Raw genomic sequence first — 14,830 nt, 5'->3', positions numbered from 1 at the left:
AGCCGCAGCCAGTATTTTTGTTCCCAGTCCCAGGAATTCAGGGTCTGGTTGGGTCTGATACACGACACAGATCCGACTTATTGGCAGCCCTGGTCCGAAATACTTTTCTTGGTTTGGTTTTCCATGCAGCAGAGTTGCATTGTGAGCATCATGTTTCTGGTATTTTTTTTCATAACAGAAGTGGCGGAATTAAGGCCCCCGTCCCGTGAGTCAGACAAATCCGGAGGCCGTTCGCGCCAAACGACACGATCTCGCATCTGAAGAACAGATTTCAAAAGTTTACAAACCTTCAAACAAGTGACATAACACCTGTGAAAAAGCTGATTTAGAGTTAGGAAGTTGTTACCAACAGATCTTCTCCCTTCACTAAGTTGACGAAGCCAAGTTCTAAATTGCTAGAGATACTAATACAGGTAAGCTATCATAATAGATGATGATGGTCCGGGTCTGGGTAAGATACCCAAACGGGAAATCAACACTTACATGGAGACTCAGAAAGCTACTTCTGGATCCAATTCACTACATGGTCAGACCCGTTGGGTTTTCATGACCCAATTTAAAATGATCAGACCGTTTTAACACGTAGAATCATGAAATCGACGCCAGTTAGGATAAATAGCTAACTGGATATGGATGTTTTGGTCTGAAGCAACAGGTTTTGGATCACCTGGATCTAATTACATAGGCTTTACTTCAATGCTACCCAGTGACCACATCTAAACTGAACCCGAACCGTTTCCACGAGACCAAGATAATGCAATTATGCGAAGATAACACAGACACCTCAGCGTTTGGCAGATTTGTTATTATCTGCCCAAAGCACGGGCAAATAAAACTGTTTCCCCATTTTAAAATCCGCACCGTCGGATTGTCCATCAATGTTGGTTTCGTGTTCAAAGCTAAGCCCACGTGGCACGTCGCAGTGGCGGCCTCATCTCCTCGTCACCAACAGCTACGACACGCTGTCACGAGGAAGAACGGTTCGTATACCCTGATACGCAAAAGGGCATTTCCGTCAATTTAGGATCGAATATTCTCGATATGTACCAAAATCTAACGGTGAGAACGATTCCCCGTGAACTTTTCAATAAATGACCAACCTGTCATACAAACTATACAATTAACGACGTTAATTTCCATTTAGACCTTCTCCAAAAAATTTAGGGGTAAAAGCGTCATCTTCTAGATAGAAAAGGTCAACACGGCCAATACGTGACGGTGTTTGACGGAAAACCAGACCTTGGCACGGCATTCCGCACACGTGTCAAGCGAACTTAAAGACCGAGAAGACGGCATCACGTGTTCGTCGCTCGCCTTTTAATGGTTGTCCGTCATACGCCGTCAGGGAGAGAGAAATATTTCTCTACCCTTCCTTCCCTTCACCGAACTTGCACCCGTCAACGTTAGATAATCATCCGCGGAGAGCTATAAAGAGGAGTGCCAGAACGAATTTTCTCTTGCAATTTGAAACGAATTCGCCCTCCTTTCTTGGAGTGTTTCCCTGAAACCCTCTCTCTCTCTCTCTCTCTCTCTCTCTCGCGCGCGCGCTAAGATGGCTACCGTTCGCAGAGTGCTCCGACACATTGTGGACGGAGCCAACCGGGCAGCGGCCTGCCGCATCCACCCTCGGTTCAACATTCCGGCGACACCGTCGCCGGCCCTAGCCGATCGTTTTGTCGCCAGACATCCGATGGACGCGCCGGATCCCGGCGAGCGCCCTAATTTCCGGCGGTTCTCCCAATCCGCCACATCGGCGGAGTCCCTGTCCGTCCGGTTGGAAGATCGGTTGATCCAGATGCTGGGCGGCTTCACGTTCAAGGATAGGCTCCATCTCAAGCGCCTCGACCCTCCATTTCCGCCGAACCTGCCGCGGATCTCCGTCGAGGAAGCGAGGAAGCTGCTGCGGGCCGCGCAGATGGAAGCCCTAAAATCGACGGTGAGGAGCATCCCGAAGGACCGCATCTCGTACGACGAGTTCCTCCGGGTCTGCGACGAGTGCGTCGGGGGATCGAGCCCCGATCGCGCGAGAGACCTCGCCAAGACGATGGACGAATCGGGATCGGTCATCATCTTGGGGGACACCGTTTTTCTTCATCCTGATCAGGTATCTAAAATCCCTCTTTGTTTTTTTTCTCTATTGAAAGTTTCGATGTTGTTTTTTTATATTTCCAATCCTTTACGATTTTTTTCTCTCTTACAGATTGTAACCAAATTAGGAGAAATGTACATGAAATTTCTTTTCTTCATCTTTTGTTGAGTTCGTTTATTTTTATATATTTTCTTCGAAGGATTTTAATATTTCGAGAGCAAAATTGTACTTTTTTTCAGGACTCGAATTAGAGGAGAATCGTTGGAGTTCTCAGTCTCCAGGATGGCGGATTCTGGTCTCCTTTGAACGTATACGGTCGTCTACTGCAGCCAACGATCCCCCAAAAAAACTTTACTATAGTTATAAATAACAAATTAAACAAACACAATCAAACCAAATTTTATTTCAATTAAATAGTCATGTTGAAGCAGCTATTTTCTCTTCAGCTTCGATTATCGAAAATTATGAGTTTGATTTGGTATGAATCTAGAGCAAAAAGGAAGGACGTTGGGGGGAAGAAGAAGGGTACAGATTCGTGATTTTGGCAAGTAGGAAGAAGGGGTAAAAAGACATAAGTTGTTAAGAATACTGGATACGTGGTCATCGCACTCACGTATCCTGCTTAGACCAGCTTTAAGCAGTTTTTTTTTCTGTATTTGTTTTTTTTAACCCCTCTAAAATGGGCCCTGCCGTATACCCGAAGAAAAAAACATAAAAAAAGGGCTCCCCAATCTGACGGCTAGAGTACTTCGATCAGAAACGTGCGCCCTACAGTGAAGCATCTGGGGAAGTCCGATTTGTTCAATCGGACCGTCCAGATGATATATCCCATAGGTAGCCGGACGCCGTGGTGGGCTTTTGGGGTATGATTTATCTCCGTTTTTGTAGATTTAAGAAAAAAAACAGAGCACCGGATGGACGCGTGCTTATGGTATCATTACTCTCTTCTTGTTTTGTAGCCCTCAAAAGAGGGGAGGGGGGATTATTTTTTCTTTTGTTTTTTTGTCTTCTTTTCCTAAAGGTAGTCGGTGGGTCGAAGAAGGAAACACGAAATTTAATTGGTGGTTTGCAGGTGGCGAGGGCGCTGGAGAACGTGATACCCGGGGGCTGGTACGGTGCGGAGGACGCTCGCCGGAGGGAGCTGGAGGCGATGGAGAGGGCGAAGGCGGAGATAGACGCGGAGGCGGAGAGGAGGGTGAGGAGGGAGCTGTGGTGCGGGCTTGGCTACCTGGTGGTGCAGACAGCGGCCTTCGCGAGGCTGACCTTCTGGGAGCTGTCGTGGGACGTGATGGAGCCCATCTGCTTCTACGTGACCTCCGCCTACTTCATGGCCGGCTACACCTTCTTCCTCCGCACCTCGAGGGACCCTTCCTTCGAGGGCTTCTTCGCCAGCAGGTTCGAGGCCAAGCAGCGTCGCCTCATGCGCCTGAGGAACTTCGACCTCGCCCGCTTCCACCACCTGCGCCTCTCCCTCCGCCCCTTGTCCTCCCCCTCTCACCATCACCACCACCACCACCGTCTCGACGGGGCCCATAATGACAGCTCGCTCTCCTATTCGTTCCTTGATGGTGCCGTCCGTCAATGATTTGAGTGGGGGATCTTTTTTTAATTATTCACCGATGAAGTCCCTGATGTGTATACTGTCTTCGTAATTACGGTGATAGTGATACATTACCACCACCACGAACGTTTTTTTGTTTGAGCCTGGTTTTTCTTTCCTTTTTTTTTTCTTTTCCTTTGTTCGAAGGGAGGAAGAAGACACTGGACTTTGAAGGGTAGTAAAGTCATTTTCCTAACTATGGTATCAGAAAGAAGAATATGAGAAAGAGTGTATTATATTTTGATGCGGAATGAGACTCCATATAAGCTGAATCTGTGGCTGGTGTGTGTGTGTGATCTTCAGTGGGGGTGCGGTTTTGAGTTCTTTTGTTGATTCTTTCACGATATGGTGCAATGACGTTGCATAAAAGGTGTAGGCCCGGTGGAGGAATGATGCAGGCTGTTTGGTGTAGGACGACTGGACGAGCCTGAGTGTGGTGGCTCTGAAGAAAAAAAAAGGGCACTAGATCAAACCCTGCTGGTGCACGGGTGTGTTTATAGCTCTTACAGGTGGCCCACGTAAGGCAGTTTGGTCGTAGGGCTCCACGAGGTTTTTCTGGCTTGGGTAAAGGTTCTTCATCATTAATTTTTTTTAGTATATTTCTCCTCAAAAAAATATTTTTGATTTGTTTAACAAAAAACTATAAGATGACATAGAATGGGTCCTTTAATAAAAATGACAAAAATTACATTTTTATGCTTTAAAGTGGGCATCTGAAACGATGTTGTGAGAATCGGTTTCTGATCTGAATCGTCTTTCTAAAAGGTTCAGAAAAGTCAGCTTGAACAGGACGGACTCGAATCATTCTGAATCGGTCTGTTTAAAAAAGTTTGTTAAAAATATGAAAAATTCAAAAATAGAAAATCAATAAAGTTTTATCTAAACAAAGCATATACATAAACTTAGTGAATGATGTCTCAGAGGTTCAATCACACTCTGAAGTACACATTTAATACTTTAAAAATGAGAGCAAGCAGATATTATAATTATAGCAAAATATTAGAATATAACAAAGTAGATTTAATCAGTTCTCAATGAAATCAGTGAGGTGCCATTCGATTTGAATCGGTCGATTCAGACCAATTTTTAATAACATATATTCAAAAGAATGCATTCCAGTTGATTTATATCGGATCGTACACATAACTAAACAAAACACCCGATTCGCATATTTTCAGAAACTGGCCAAATCAGGCTGACCCTACCCTAGATCGATTAATTTAAACGTTTGAAAAATATATGTATAAAAATATGATTAAAAATAAATTTTAAAATGGCCGATTAAAAAGTTATGTGGTCTGATTGGATTCGGACCAATTTTTTTTTTTAAAAGGAAATTTTTAACTACCCACCAAATTTTTTGGTCTAATTCATGGGCACACTTTTTGGGAGTTCACAATTTCCCAACAAAGTTTTGTTGTTGTTTAATCAAATTTGCCACTCACAAACTTATTTTCTCATGTTATGAAGTTTGTAACTGTTGAGAAATTCACTTGAATATTTGCTTTATAACTTGCATTATAAAGAAAAACAGTGAGACCTAACGCTTGTGCTTTGTTTGGAAAGGTATAACACACAACCACTAGGCTGACAGCAACTTAATCTTTGTGCTGTTAGTAAATAATGCATGTTCAATGAAATTTAGTTCGACCCAACTTGTCACTGATCCAATCCGTTTGATAATGAAAATGACAAGTTCGAGAATGTGAAAAGATCAGGTGCAATATGATTGCACAAATATTTGTGGATTAAGTACCTGATCACCCTTCATCTTGAGGACAGGCCTGTCAGTTGTGGGGCCCAAGCCTGATGGAGGGGGATCAGATGCTTAATGCACAAAATTTGTGCCATGTGATTGCATCTGATCCGGACTCAAAGGAGATTAGCATGAAAAGTACTACGCCACATATTTTGGTGTTGGTCTTGGAAGGATAGTGGGTGAAGCCGAGTCATAAATTTTGGAAAGCCCTTTTATCATATGCCTTGTCCCTTGATCTTGCGCCCTTGTTGTATGATACGAATGCCAAACACAGCCTTGTGCCCTGATCAAAATATTCCCTAACTTATCAATCGAATTGATGAAAACAAATTATTGTTTCAGCCCTCGTCATTATTTTTTGCATTACTTTGCAATGATCTATGCAATTGAGAGAGAAAATGAGTAATTTGAAATGGCAAACAATGGCCAACCAGGTCAAAGAATCGTGAAGTTAGGAGAAATGGAAAATTCCCTAATTCATATTGGACTCAATCAAGATGGTAGTCAAGAAAGTACAGGTCTCCTGTTCACACACGTATATATATATATATATATATATATATATATATATATATATATATATATATATATATATATAGAGAGAGAGAGAGAGAGAGAGAGAGAGAGAGAGAGAGATGGGCGGGTGCCTAATGAATTTTGTGCCTCCCTCTATCACCAGTGGATAGGGGTTTTCAGGTTCTATTTTAAAAATCTGACCCTGTTCTGCATGATCTATTTGCTAGGAAATTGCACTTAGATCATGTTTTTTTAGAAAAAAGTAAGCATTGCATATCTTTTAAAATGATAGACTGCTGATTTTTTAATCTTATAAAAATCTATAGTGTTGGAATGGATTCTCGTAAAATCAAGCATGTAGATCACATCTGTATGATAAGATTTTAGAAAAAAATATGAACTGTAGTCACAAAAAACCATCTGGCACCTACCCATTACTCTCTCTCTCTCTATATATATATACATATATAATGGGGATCTTGCTACCCCTTTTTCCTTAAGTCACTGTCCATCCCTACTCAAAAAATCATAATTTTAGATGCTTTATGCTAGATTTGAACAGTTAGATGTTTTTATCAATCCTTATTTATTAAGAAGCAAGCTTTGTTTCAAATTGATGATATAAAAATGTGAAAATTTTAAGATCACATTTTAGTACAATATCAACCATTGATTTTTTACCTTTTAAAATGCACATATAAACATAAGGATGCTTACTGAAAAACATGTTTTCTATTAAATAACAACCATAAACACATGGTTCAGATCTATCATAAAATGCACAAAACTATGATTTTTTGAAAGGCCCTAGTGGTGAGCTAACAAAAAAGGGCAGCACAATCCGCATTCTCATTACACATATATGCAAGAATAATGGAGTTAATATTTGGTGATATAGAAGACAAAATTATATGAAACTATTGAGCTGAAAAGCATGAGTTCAAGCTTTATCCGCCAAATCTAACCATATAGATGTATTTAAGATGGTTTGTTTGCTTTTTTTTTTATCTTCACAATCTGTGTAGATGTGTTCAAGATCGTCTCTTTGCTGAGGATCAAATATTAGATCGTGTTATTTTTATCCAAAAATATGCTTTTTTGAGTCAAGAAATTTTAGTGTGTTGTGGACCGCTAATTCTTTAAGCTCTTAAACAAACTCTTACGTGTCACAATCATAATGATTCAACTCATTTCTCACTAGAAAAAACTTGTAGATCATATCCATATGATTTAATCTACAAAAGATATCTAAAACCTATGATTTTCAATTCAATAATTTCATATAATTATGTGTCTTAAATATCACCAAAATTAACCCCGAATCCTACCCTTTTTCGTTAGACCCTTTCTAAAATCACACTTTGAAGTATTTTTTGTTTGATCTTAACCGTTAGATTAGATGTACTTATGATTGTTTACTCAATTCAGAACTTGTATTTGACTAAGATTTTTTATGCCCAAATATGTATTTTGAAAAGGTAAAAAATCTATGGTTGGTATTACACTAAAATTTGATGATAAAATATTTACATTTTTACATCATTTCAATTTGAAAGAAAATTTGTTTAGGTAAATAAGTGATGATAAACACAGTTAATGGTTCAAATTGAGCAAAAGAAACTTAAAAATATGATTTTTAGATAGTCCTAGCTAGACCTAACAAAAGAAAGGTAGGACAATCCCCCGTTCATATATATATATATATATATATATATATATATATATATATATATATATATATATATATATATATATATATATATATATATATATATATATATATATATATATATATATATAGAGAGAGAGAGAGAGAGAGAGAGAGAGAGAGAGAGAGAGAGAGGTCCTTTGTTCTTCGTCAAGTTCAACTGCCTGTTTTTCACATGGCATGCCAGTCTAAATTAGAGTAACCAGTTTTGTCACTTTCTTAGGATAATTTCATCCCAAACATGAGAATTCACCATGCTCGGATTAAAATAAAAAAGAAGCAATTAAAGTAGCACAGTTGAGCTTGTTTTAGAAATGAGCGTCAGTTCTTAGGGATGGCAGTGGATCGGGGCAGGGACGGGGGGACAAAGTCTCCACCCTTGCCCCGTCTCAAAATTTTACCCTCCATCCCGCATGGATTTTGATTTTAACCTCCATTCTCGTTTCATGTCCTCCATCCTTGATCCAAACGGGACGAGATGGGACCCCGTTTCCCCGGTCGACTGCCATCCCTATCAGTTATATCATTTTTGAAGGCCTGAAAATATCCAAAAAGACAAAAAACACGCCAACCTACACCAGGCATACCTTCAAACAGTTTCTTCTAGAAAGAACACGAAGGGGGTCCGATGTGTGGCCCGAATATGTTGTCGTTACGGTGGGTCCCATCACCAAATACTTATCCATATTTCATAACCCATATGCTTCACAATTAGGAAAGGTAGCAAAAAAAAAAAGCTCACCAACCATCAACCTTGATACCCTTCACAATCATATCGTGAACTATCTCCTAACCATTCTCATCATCATATATGAGTCGCTAAAGGTTGGAAGCCGACACAAAACCAGCAATCCCATCTTTTCACGTTCGGGAGTCGTATAAATCTTGGCGAAGTCCATGAACTATAAATTATGGAGTTCATGAACTTGGTTGCGTTACATGTGATCCCAAACGCTCCCAAAAATAAATCATGAATGCGTAATCAAATTTATTTTATGAAAAGCAAAAAAACTTTTGCGTGTCAACTCTATCTTGAAAATATGAAAAGCATGGGAACAATGAGATCCATGCAAAGGAATATAAAAGGGACAGGAGCAAATCCCAATTATTGAAGTGCAGGAGATGTAACAACTCCAAACTTTTACGATATAGAAAAAACAGGAACGCGTTTCTTGTGGTTGTGGTCATCAACAAGTTGGGTAAATTACTGAGAGAATGTCAATTGGCTTTCTTTCTACCATCTGGCGCACACACACATATTGATATTGCTTGTTAATGCCAAATTGGTGGTGGTGGTGGTGGTGGTGGTGGTGGTGCAATCCAATCCGAATCTTTTCATTTTCCCAACCCCCACCTCTCTCTCTCTCTCTTATTTTTATGAGAAAGAATTAGGGTGTCAACGGGTCGGGTTTGGTTCGGACCCCAATAGAACCAGACCTGACTCTGATTTTTGGGTATGGTATCGAGTCCGAACTCGAGTTTAATTAATCGGACCTAGCTACCATAAGAGCAACCATACACGAACCCGATAAAACTACATGAACCAGACCCGGGCCATACCCGCTAAAATAATATTTTTTTATCATTTTTACATTGAAAAATTGAGGGTCTTAATCTAAACTCAGCTCAGACCGGAGTCTGGTATAAAATTTCAATACCTGGATCTATGTATTAATCAAACCTTCAAGTCTTTTTATTTATCACCGTACCCAGATCCTATAGGGTTTAGTACGGGGCAGGTCTGGATAAACCAGACCTATTGACACTTCACAAGGAACCGGGTTACTTAATGAGCCTGCCGTCCAATGACCTATGTATTAATCTCGCCGGGACCGGGTTACTTAATGAGCCTGCCGTCCAATGAAATAAACTCTGAGTGGAGGTCATCGTCACCCAAGCCCTTAAAGAGCCCACCAATTTAAGGCACATGCACACCCAGTGAGAGTCAAACCTGAGACCAAGTATTCAGCACCTTCTCCCCAGGCCTGCTGCCACTCGGGCTACCCAGAAGGATAACGACTATTATAAAATCATGAAACGTGTATAACGGGGAGTAAAAACTTAAATTTTATGAGATGATGGATTTGATATATGTTAATGGTTTGAGAAAATGAGATGCAACGTGTCAAATAAGTGCTACGCATGTTAGTGTTCTTGAACATGGTCATAAGTCTCGGTTTCAGGTTCTTGGCAAGGGATAGAGTCTCGCCAATTGTTTTTTCTTCGAAAAAAGACGGTATGTTTAAATTTTAAAAACATATAAGAAAGTCTACAAAAATATAATAAAAACATTATAAAAATGTAAATATTGTCGTGATAAAATCATGATATTTCTAGAATAAGTATTTTCTTAAAATATGATGATTTTTCAGATTAGATCTGGCTCTGAAAATATCAGCGTTATTTTCAAAGTGTCTTGTCCTCTGTCAGTTTCACTTGTCCTGGTCCGAACCAGATTCCCCTATTCTTTGTCTGTCCCTTTCCTAAGGCTAATTTTGTTGAATTCATTGAGAACTTTTGGAGGGGTGCACTTTGGAAAAAACGTGAAAAGGTCAAGTACCATTTTTTCAGAAATATGAGATTAATGCATGGTCATGTCCAGTATCCTAGTCAGACAAGGAAAAAAAAAAAAGATGAAGTTTCATGTTCCATTGAGACTGTTATGAATTCTATGGAGTTTATGTTCTTTAACCGAACAACCCCAAATTCTCTTATTTCAAATACATCAAATGATCTTTCCTAAATAAAAATCCTCCAGAAGACGAGCAGTTGTAGTCAATACATCACGGTCCTGCTCAGGATGATAGTGTAATCAAATAACAATGAAGAATACAAGAAGGCTATAAGCCAATAACACACAACACTAAGGGCAATACAAATGCAGTAAGGCAAAGAGCAAGCCAGCAACAGATACAAAATAAATAATTTTATTGATAAATAATGCTCACAAAAGCATATTTTACAATATATATATATATATATATATGAATCACTGAAATATGAGAACTACTAATATGGACATTTTAATGAATCTGTATTGGTTCATTTTCATAGGATATGACAAAGTTTTTGAAGAAAATGAAATCAAGAAGGGCAGTTGGCCCAGATGGTATACCTATCGAGGCTTGGAAATGCTTGGGAGAGAAAGGTTTAGAATGGTTGACAAATCTTTTTAACTTGATTTGGCGAACAAATAAGATGCCTAATGAGTGGAGGAAGAGGACTTTGGTGCCTTTATATAAGAATAAGGGTGATATACAAGATTGCACAAACTATCGTGGTATAAAACTCATGAGTCATACTATGAAACTTTGGGAGAGGGTGATTGAGTCTAGGTTGAGGAAGGTTGTCATGATATCGGAGAATCAATTTGGTTTTATGCCTGGAAGATCAACTATGGAAGCTATACATCTTCTTAGACAACTTATTGAAAGATATAGAGAGAGGAACAAAGATTTGCATATGGTTTTTATTGATTTAGAGAAGGCATACGATAGAGTACCTAGGGACGTTCTCTGGTGGACAATGATGAAGAAAGGTGTCTCTCTCAAGTACATTAGTATAATTAAAGATATGTATGAAGGAGTAGTAACCAATGTCCGCACTTGTGGAGGGGTGACAACCAATTTTCCGATAACGGTTGGGTTACATCAAGGATCTGCTTTAAGCCCTTTCCTATTTGCGATAGTGATGGATGAGCTTACGAGATCAATCCAAGAAAATGTACCGTGGTGTATGTTGTTTGCTGATGATATTGTTTTGATTGATGAGTCTAGAACTGGGGTTAATGCTAAGTTAGAATTATGGAGACAGACATTGGAAGCTAGAGGTTTTAAGTTGAGTAAGAGTAAGACTGAATATATGGAATGTCGGTTTAGTAAGCAACGAAGTAGTGATGGGAGTGTAGTGAAGCTTGGTGAGCAAGATATACCGGTGAATGATTATTTCAAATATTTGGGATCCATCATTCAAAAGTATGGAGAAATTGATGGAGATGTAAATCATAGGATAAAGGTTGGGTGGATGAAATGGAAAAGTGCTACTGGAGTGCTGTGCGATCGTAGAATGCCATTGCGGTTGAAGGGAAAGTTTTATAGGACGACTATTAGACCCGCTTTACTATATGGTACGGAATGTTGGGCTGCCAAGAGACATCATATTCAAAAAATGAGTGTAGCTGAGATGCGGATGCTTAGATGGATGTGTGGAAATACAATAAAAGATAAGATTCGGAACGAAGAGATACGTAAGAAGGTAGGTGTTGCACCAATCGAAAATAAGATGCGAGAGAATCGTTTACGGTGGTTTGGACATATTCGGCGAAGGCCTAATGATGCTCCAGTTAGAAGGTTGGAGAAATGGGAAAATATATTAGTTAAAAGAGGTCGGGGTAGGCCTAGGAAGACTTGGATGGAGATGATAGGAAAGGATATGAATGCTTTGAACCTCACCGAGGACATGGCGTTGGATAGAAATGATTGGAGGAAAAGGATTCATGTGGAAGACCCAAAATGAATTTCTTTTTTGGTTCATATCGCTGACCCCAATTGTTTTGGGATGAAGGCGTAGTTGTTGTTGTAATGAATCTGTATTGGGATATATATATATATATATACAAAGAGAAGAAAAGGACAGCCAACTAGCTGTTACCCATGCCTAACGGCTAGCTAGCTCTAACAGTAGTTAGAAAAAAAGGAAAAATACAAAAAAGTATTAAAAGAAAAATTAATAATATATATAATATAATATATTAAATACATATTTATATACAATACATGTATATAGTATATCATTGTCACAGATATTGCTGATATTTTGAAAATATCATCAAAATATAGGTTATTTAAAGGCATCTTATAATATTGGGAATATATCGCAATATATTCAAAATATCAGGAATATTTATTTATTGCGATAAATTAAATATCGCTGCAGGAAACAACGCCTGTTTTCCACATTTTGATTTTTTTTTAAATCCCAAATTTGTTAAAGATAAAAATCTGAAAAAACAACTATAATTTTTGAAAAAAAAAAGTTGACCTTCGTATGAGCCTTTCAAACTTGTGATCATCCAAGTAAGGGCACAAACATCTCGGATACAGGCCAAATCATGACAGATCTTAATCCAAATTTTGTGCAAAAGATCCGAAGCCAATCCGTTCTGAACTAGATTTTCTTTTGAAGAGGTGAATCTAGATCCACATTTTATATATGTTAATACTGGACCCCTAAAGAAAACCAAAGGAAGAAAAGGTTTCATTAGCGCTGTCAATGGGTCAGGTCAGGGTTGACTCACACCCGCCCATATAACTAATAACTGGGTTTGGGTTCGAGTTCGGGTTAAGTTGGTCACGAAAATAGAATCTCAAACTCGGACCTGTTGGGTCGGGTACCTGGCAAAAATCTAGGTCTAGTTGGGTACTCAGCAAAAAATCATGACCCAAACCGGGCCGGCATATTGCTCAGGTCAGGTTCGAGTCAACCTGAATATTATTCAGGTTGGCACTTTCCATGCCCATACCCAGAGTTCGGGTTCGGTTCAAATAACCGATACAAACCAGACCTGTTGACAACCCTAGGTTTGATACTTGTAAATGAATGGAGTTAACCTAGATCCAAATACAGATTCATTAAAATGTATCAATCTGGATCCTATTCCAAATCTAAGTCCTAAAAAAGTCTGGCTATACATGTCAGAACCAAATATGAATTCAAAGCCTAATTTAAGATTTATACCAAGAATAATGAGTCAGGTCTGGACAGATGACTGAACTAATCCAATACATTTGTACCCCTGTACCCAACTCTTCCATTAAGAATGTGTCAAGTCTTTTCATGAATAATGTGAGAAGGAATGGCGTACAGTACCGATTACCTTGGCTGCCGTCTGGTTCCTTTAACTCACCAAATTTTTAGCAGTTTTAGTATTGATCCTTTTTTTTTAAACAGGCAAGCTGGGGGATAACCCATAGTGGGATTCGAACTAGAGACCCCCTGGTTAAAATAGTATGACCTTAGCATCCCATTATCCCATTCAACCGGACATGGTAATATTCCTTGTAAGTCATATTTAACCTTGTTTAATGGTTATGGCTATTTTTTCAATAGGCAGGTTGGGGGATGACTCCATGAGATTCGAACTCAAGACCCCTAGGTAATGATATTGTGACCTAACTATCCAGCTGCATCTTCGAACCACTATCTTGTAATTTAGGTGACTATTATGGCTGAAGGCCTGGCTTGTTACAGAAATCATTGGTGTCAAAGATAGGTTTATTCCTCATGTGCAGGGGAGACTCAAAGGTCTCACCAGCCAAAGTCCTGCCAATTTTTGCCTTCAATAATTGAGGTAGTGTGGGTTTGGGGCCGTGCTCAAGATCACATGAGGTCAGATCCAATATTGATATGACTAGGGAATAACTAATAAAAAAGTAAATCATACAAATGAACCATTGGGGGGCTTCGCTTGTTTGGCATGAGCAGTTGGTTCACGTCACCTTGTGTTGGGACGTTGCAAGTTCAAAGCCCAAATGGTATTACCTTCCCAAAAGTGAATCCCTCTCTTTGTTACTACTTTTCCTTAGCACACAAGGAATTTCTACATTTTTCCTTTCTAATTAAATTCCTTACCATCTCAAGGAGACTTCATATGTAGCAACCAAAGTCTCACTCAAAAAGCCCGTTCAAACCATACACATCTCAACATTCTCTTCCATAGCTTGAACTCTCTTCGGCCTACTCTCAATCAACACCCGTTATCCTTGGGGCTTGAGTGGTCTCGCTCACAACACTAACCAAGTTCAGGTAAACCCAAAACTTTACTATTGGATCAATGGATCACTTCTCTGATACTATGATAAAGAAGCAGATCAGATCCTTATGAAAGCAATTTGGGAAGAAGATTTCTCTTATATGGGTTGGCTCCCATGCATATCGAGATACATATGCATATCAAGATATCATGATACTCCCCCTCAAGTTGGTGGGTAACACCCAACTTGCTGATGACAATGAAATTGATCCCTCCTGAGGGCTTTAGTGAAGACGTCAGTGAGCTGCAGGCGAGGTGGGCACATGGTCGGTGGAGATGATGCCTGCTTGAACTTTTTCTCAGACTATGTGACAATCCAGTTATATGTCCTTGGTACATTGATGAAC

At 39.4% G+C, this 14,830-nt stretch overlaps 1 protein-coding gene across 1 annotated transcript; it reads left to right on the top strand.

Annotated features, from left to right (window-relative positions):
* The first annotated feature begins 1,461 nt into the window (after positions 1-1,461).
* Positions 1,462-3,961, top strand: LOC149847944 (calcium uniporter protein 3, mitochondrial-like). The gene is made up of 2 exons (XM_090009970.1): positions 1,462-2,104; positions 2,329-3,961. Exons 1-2 carry the CDS (start codon positions 1,553-1,555, stop codon positions 2,338-2,340), a joined length of 564 nt encoding a protein of 187 aa, XP_089866096.1. The 5' UTR covers positions 1,462-1,552; the 3' UTR covers positions 2,341-3,961.
* The last annotated feature ends 10,869 nt before the right edge of the window (positions 3,962-14,830 follow it).

This window comes from Nuphar pumila, chromosome 1 (genome assembly GCF_984573655.1).
Source record: "Nuphar pumila chromosome 1, dmNupPumi1.hap1.1, whole genome shotgun sequence".
Lineage (NCBI taxonomy): Eukaryota > Viridiplantae > Streptophyta > Magnoliopsida > Nymphaeales > Nymphaeaceae > Nuphar > Nuphar pumila.
Note: the sequence above shows the minus strand (reverse complement) of the source record. Positions and strands in the feature narration are given on the sequence as shown.

Coding starts and splice junctions, on each gene's coding strand:
- LOC149847944 (XM_090009970.1), top strand. CDS start 1,553: ATGGCTACCGTTCGCAGAGTGCTCCGACACATTGTGGACGGAGCCAAC.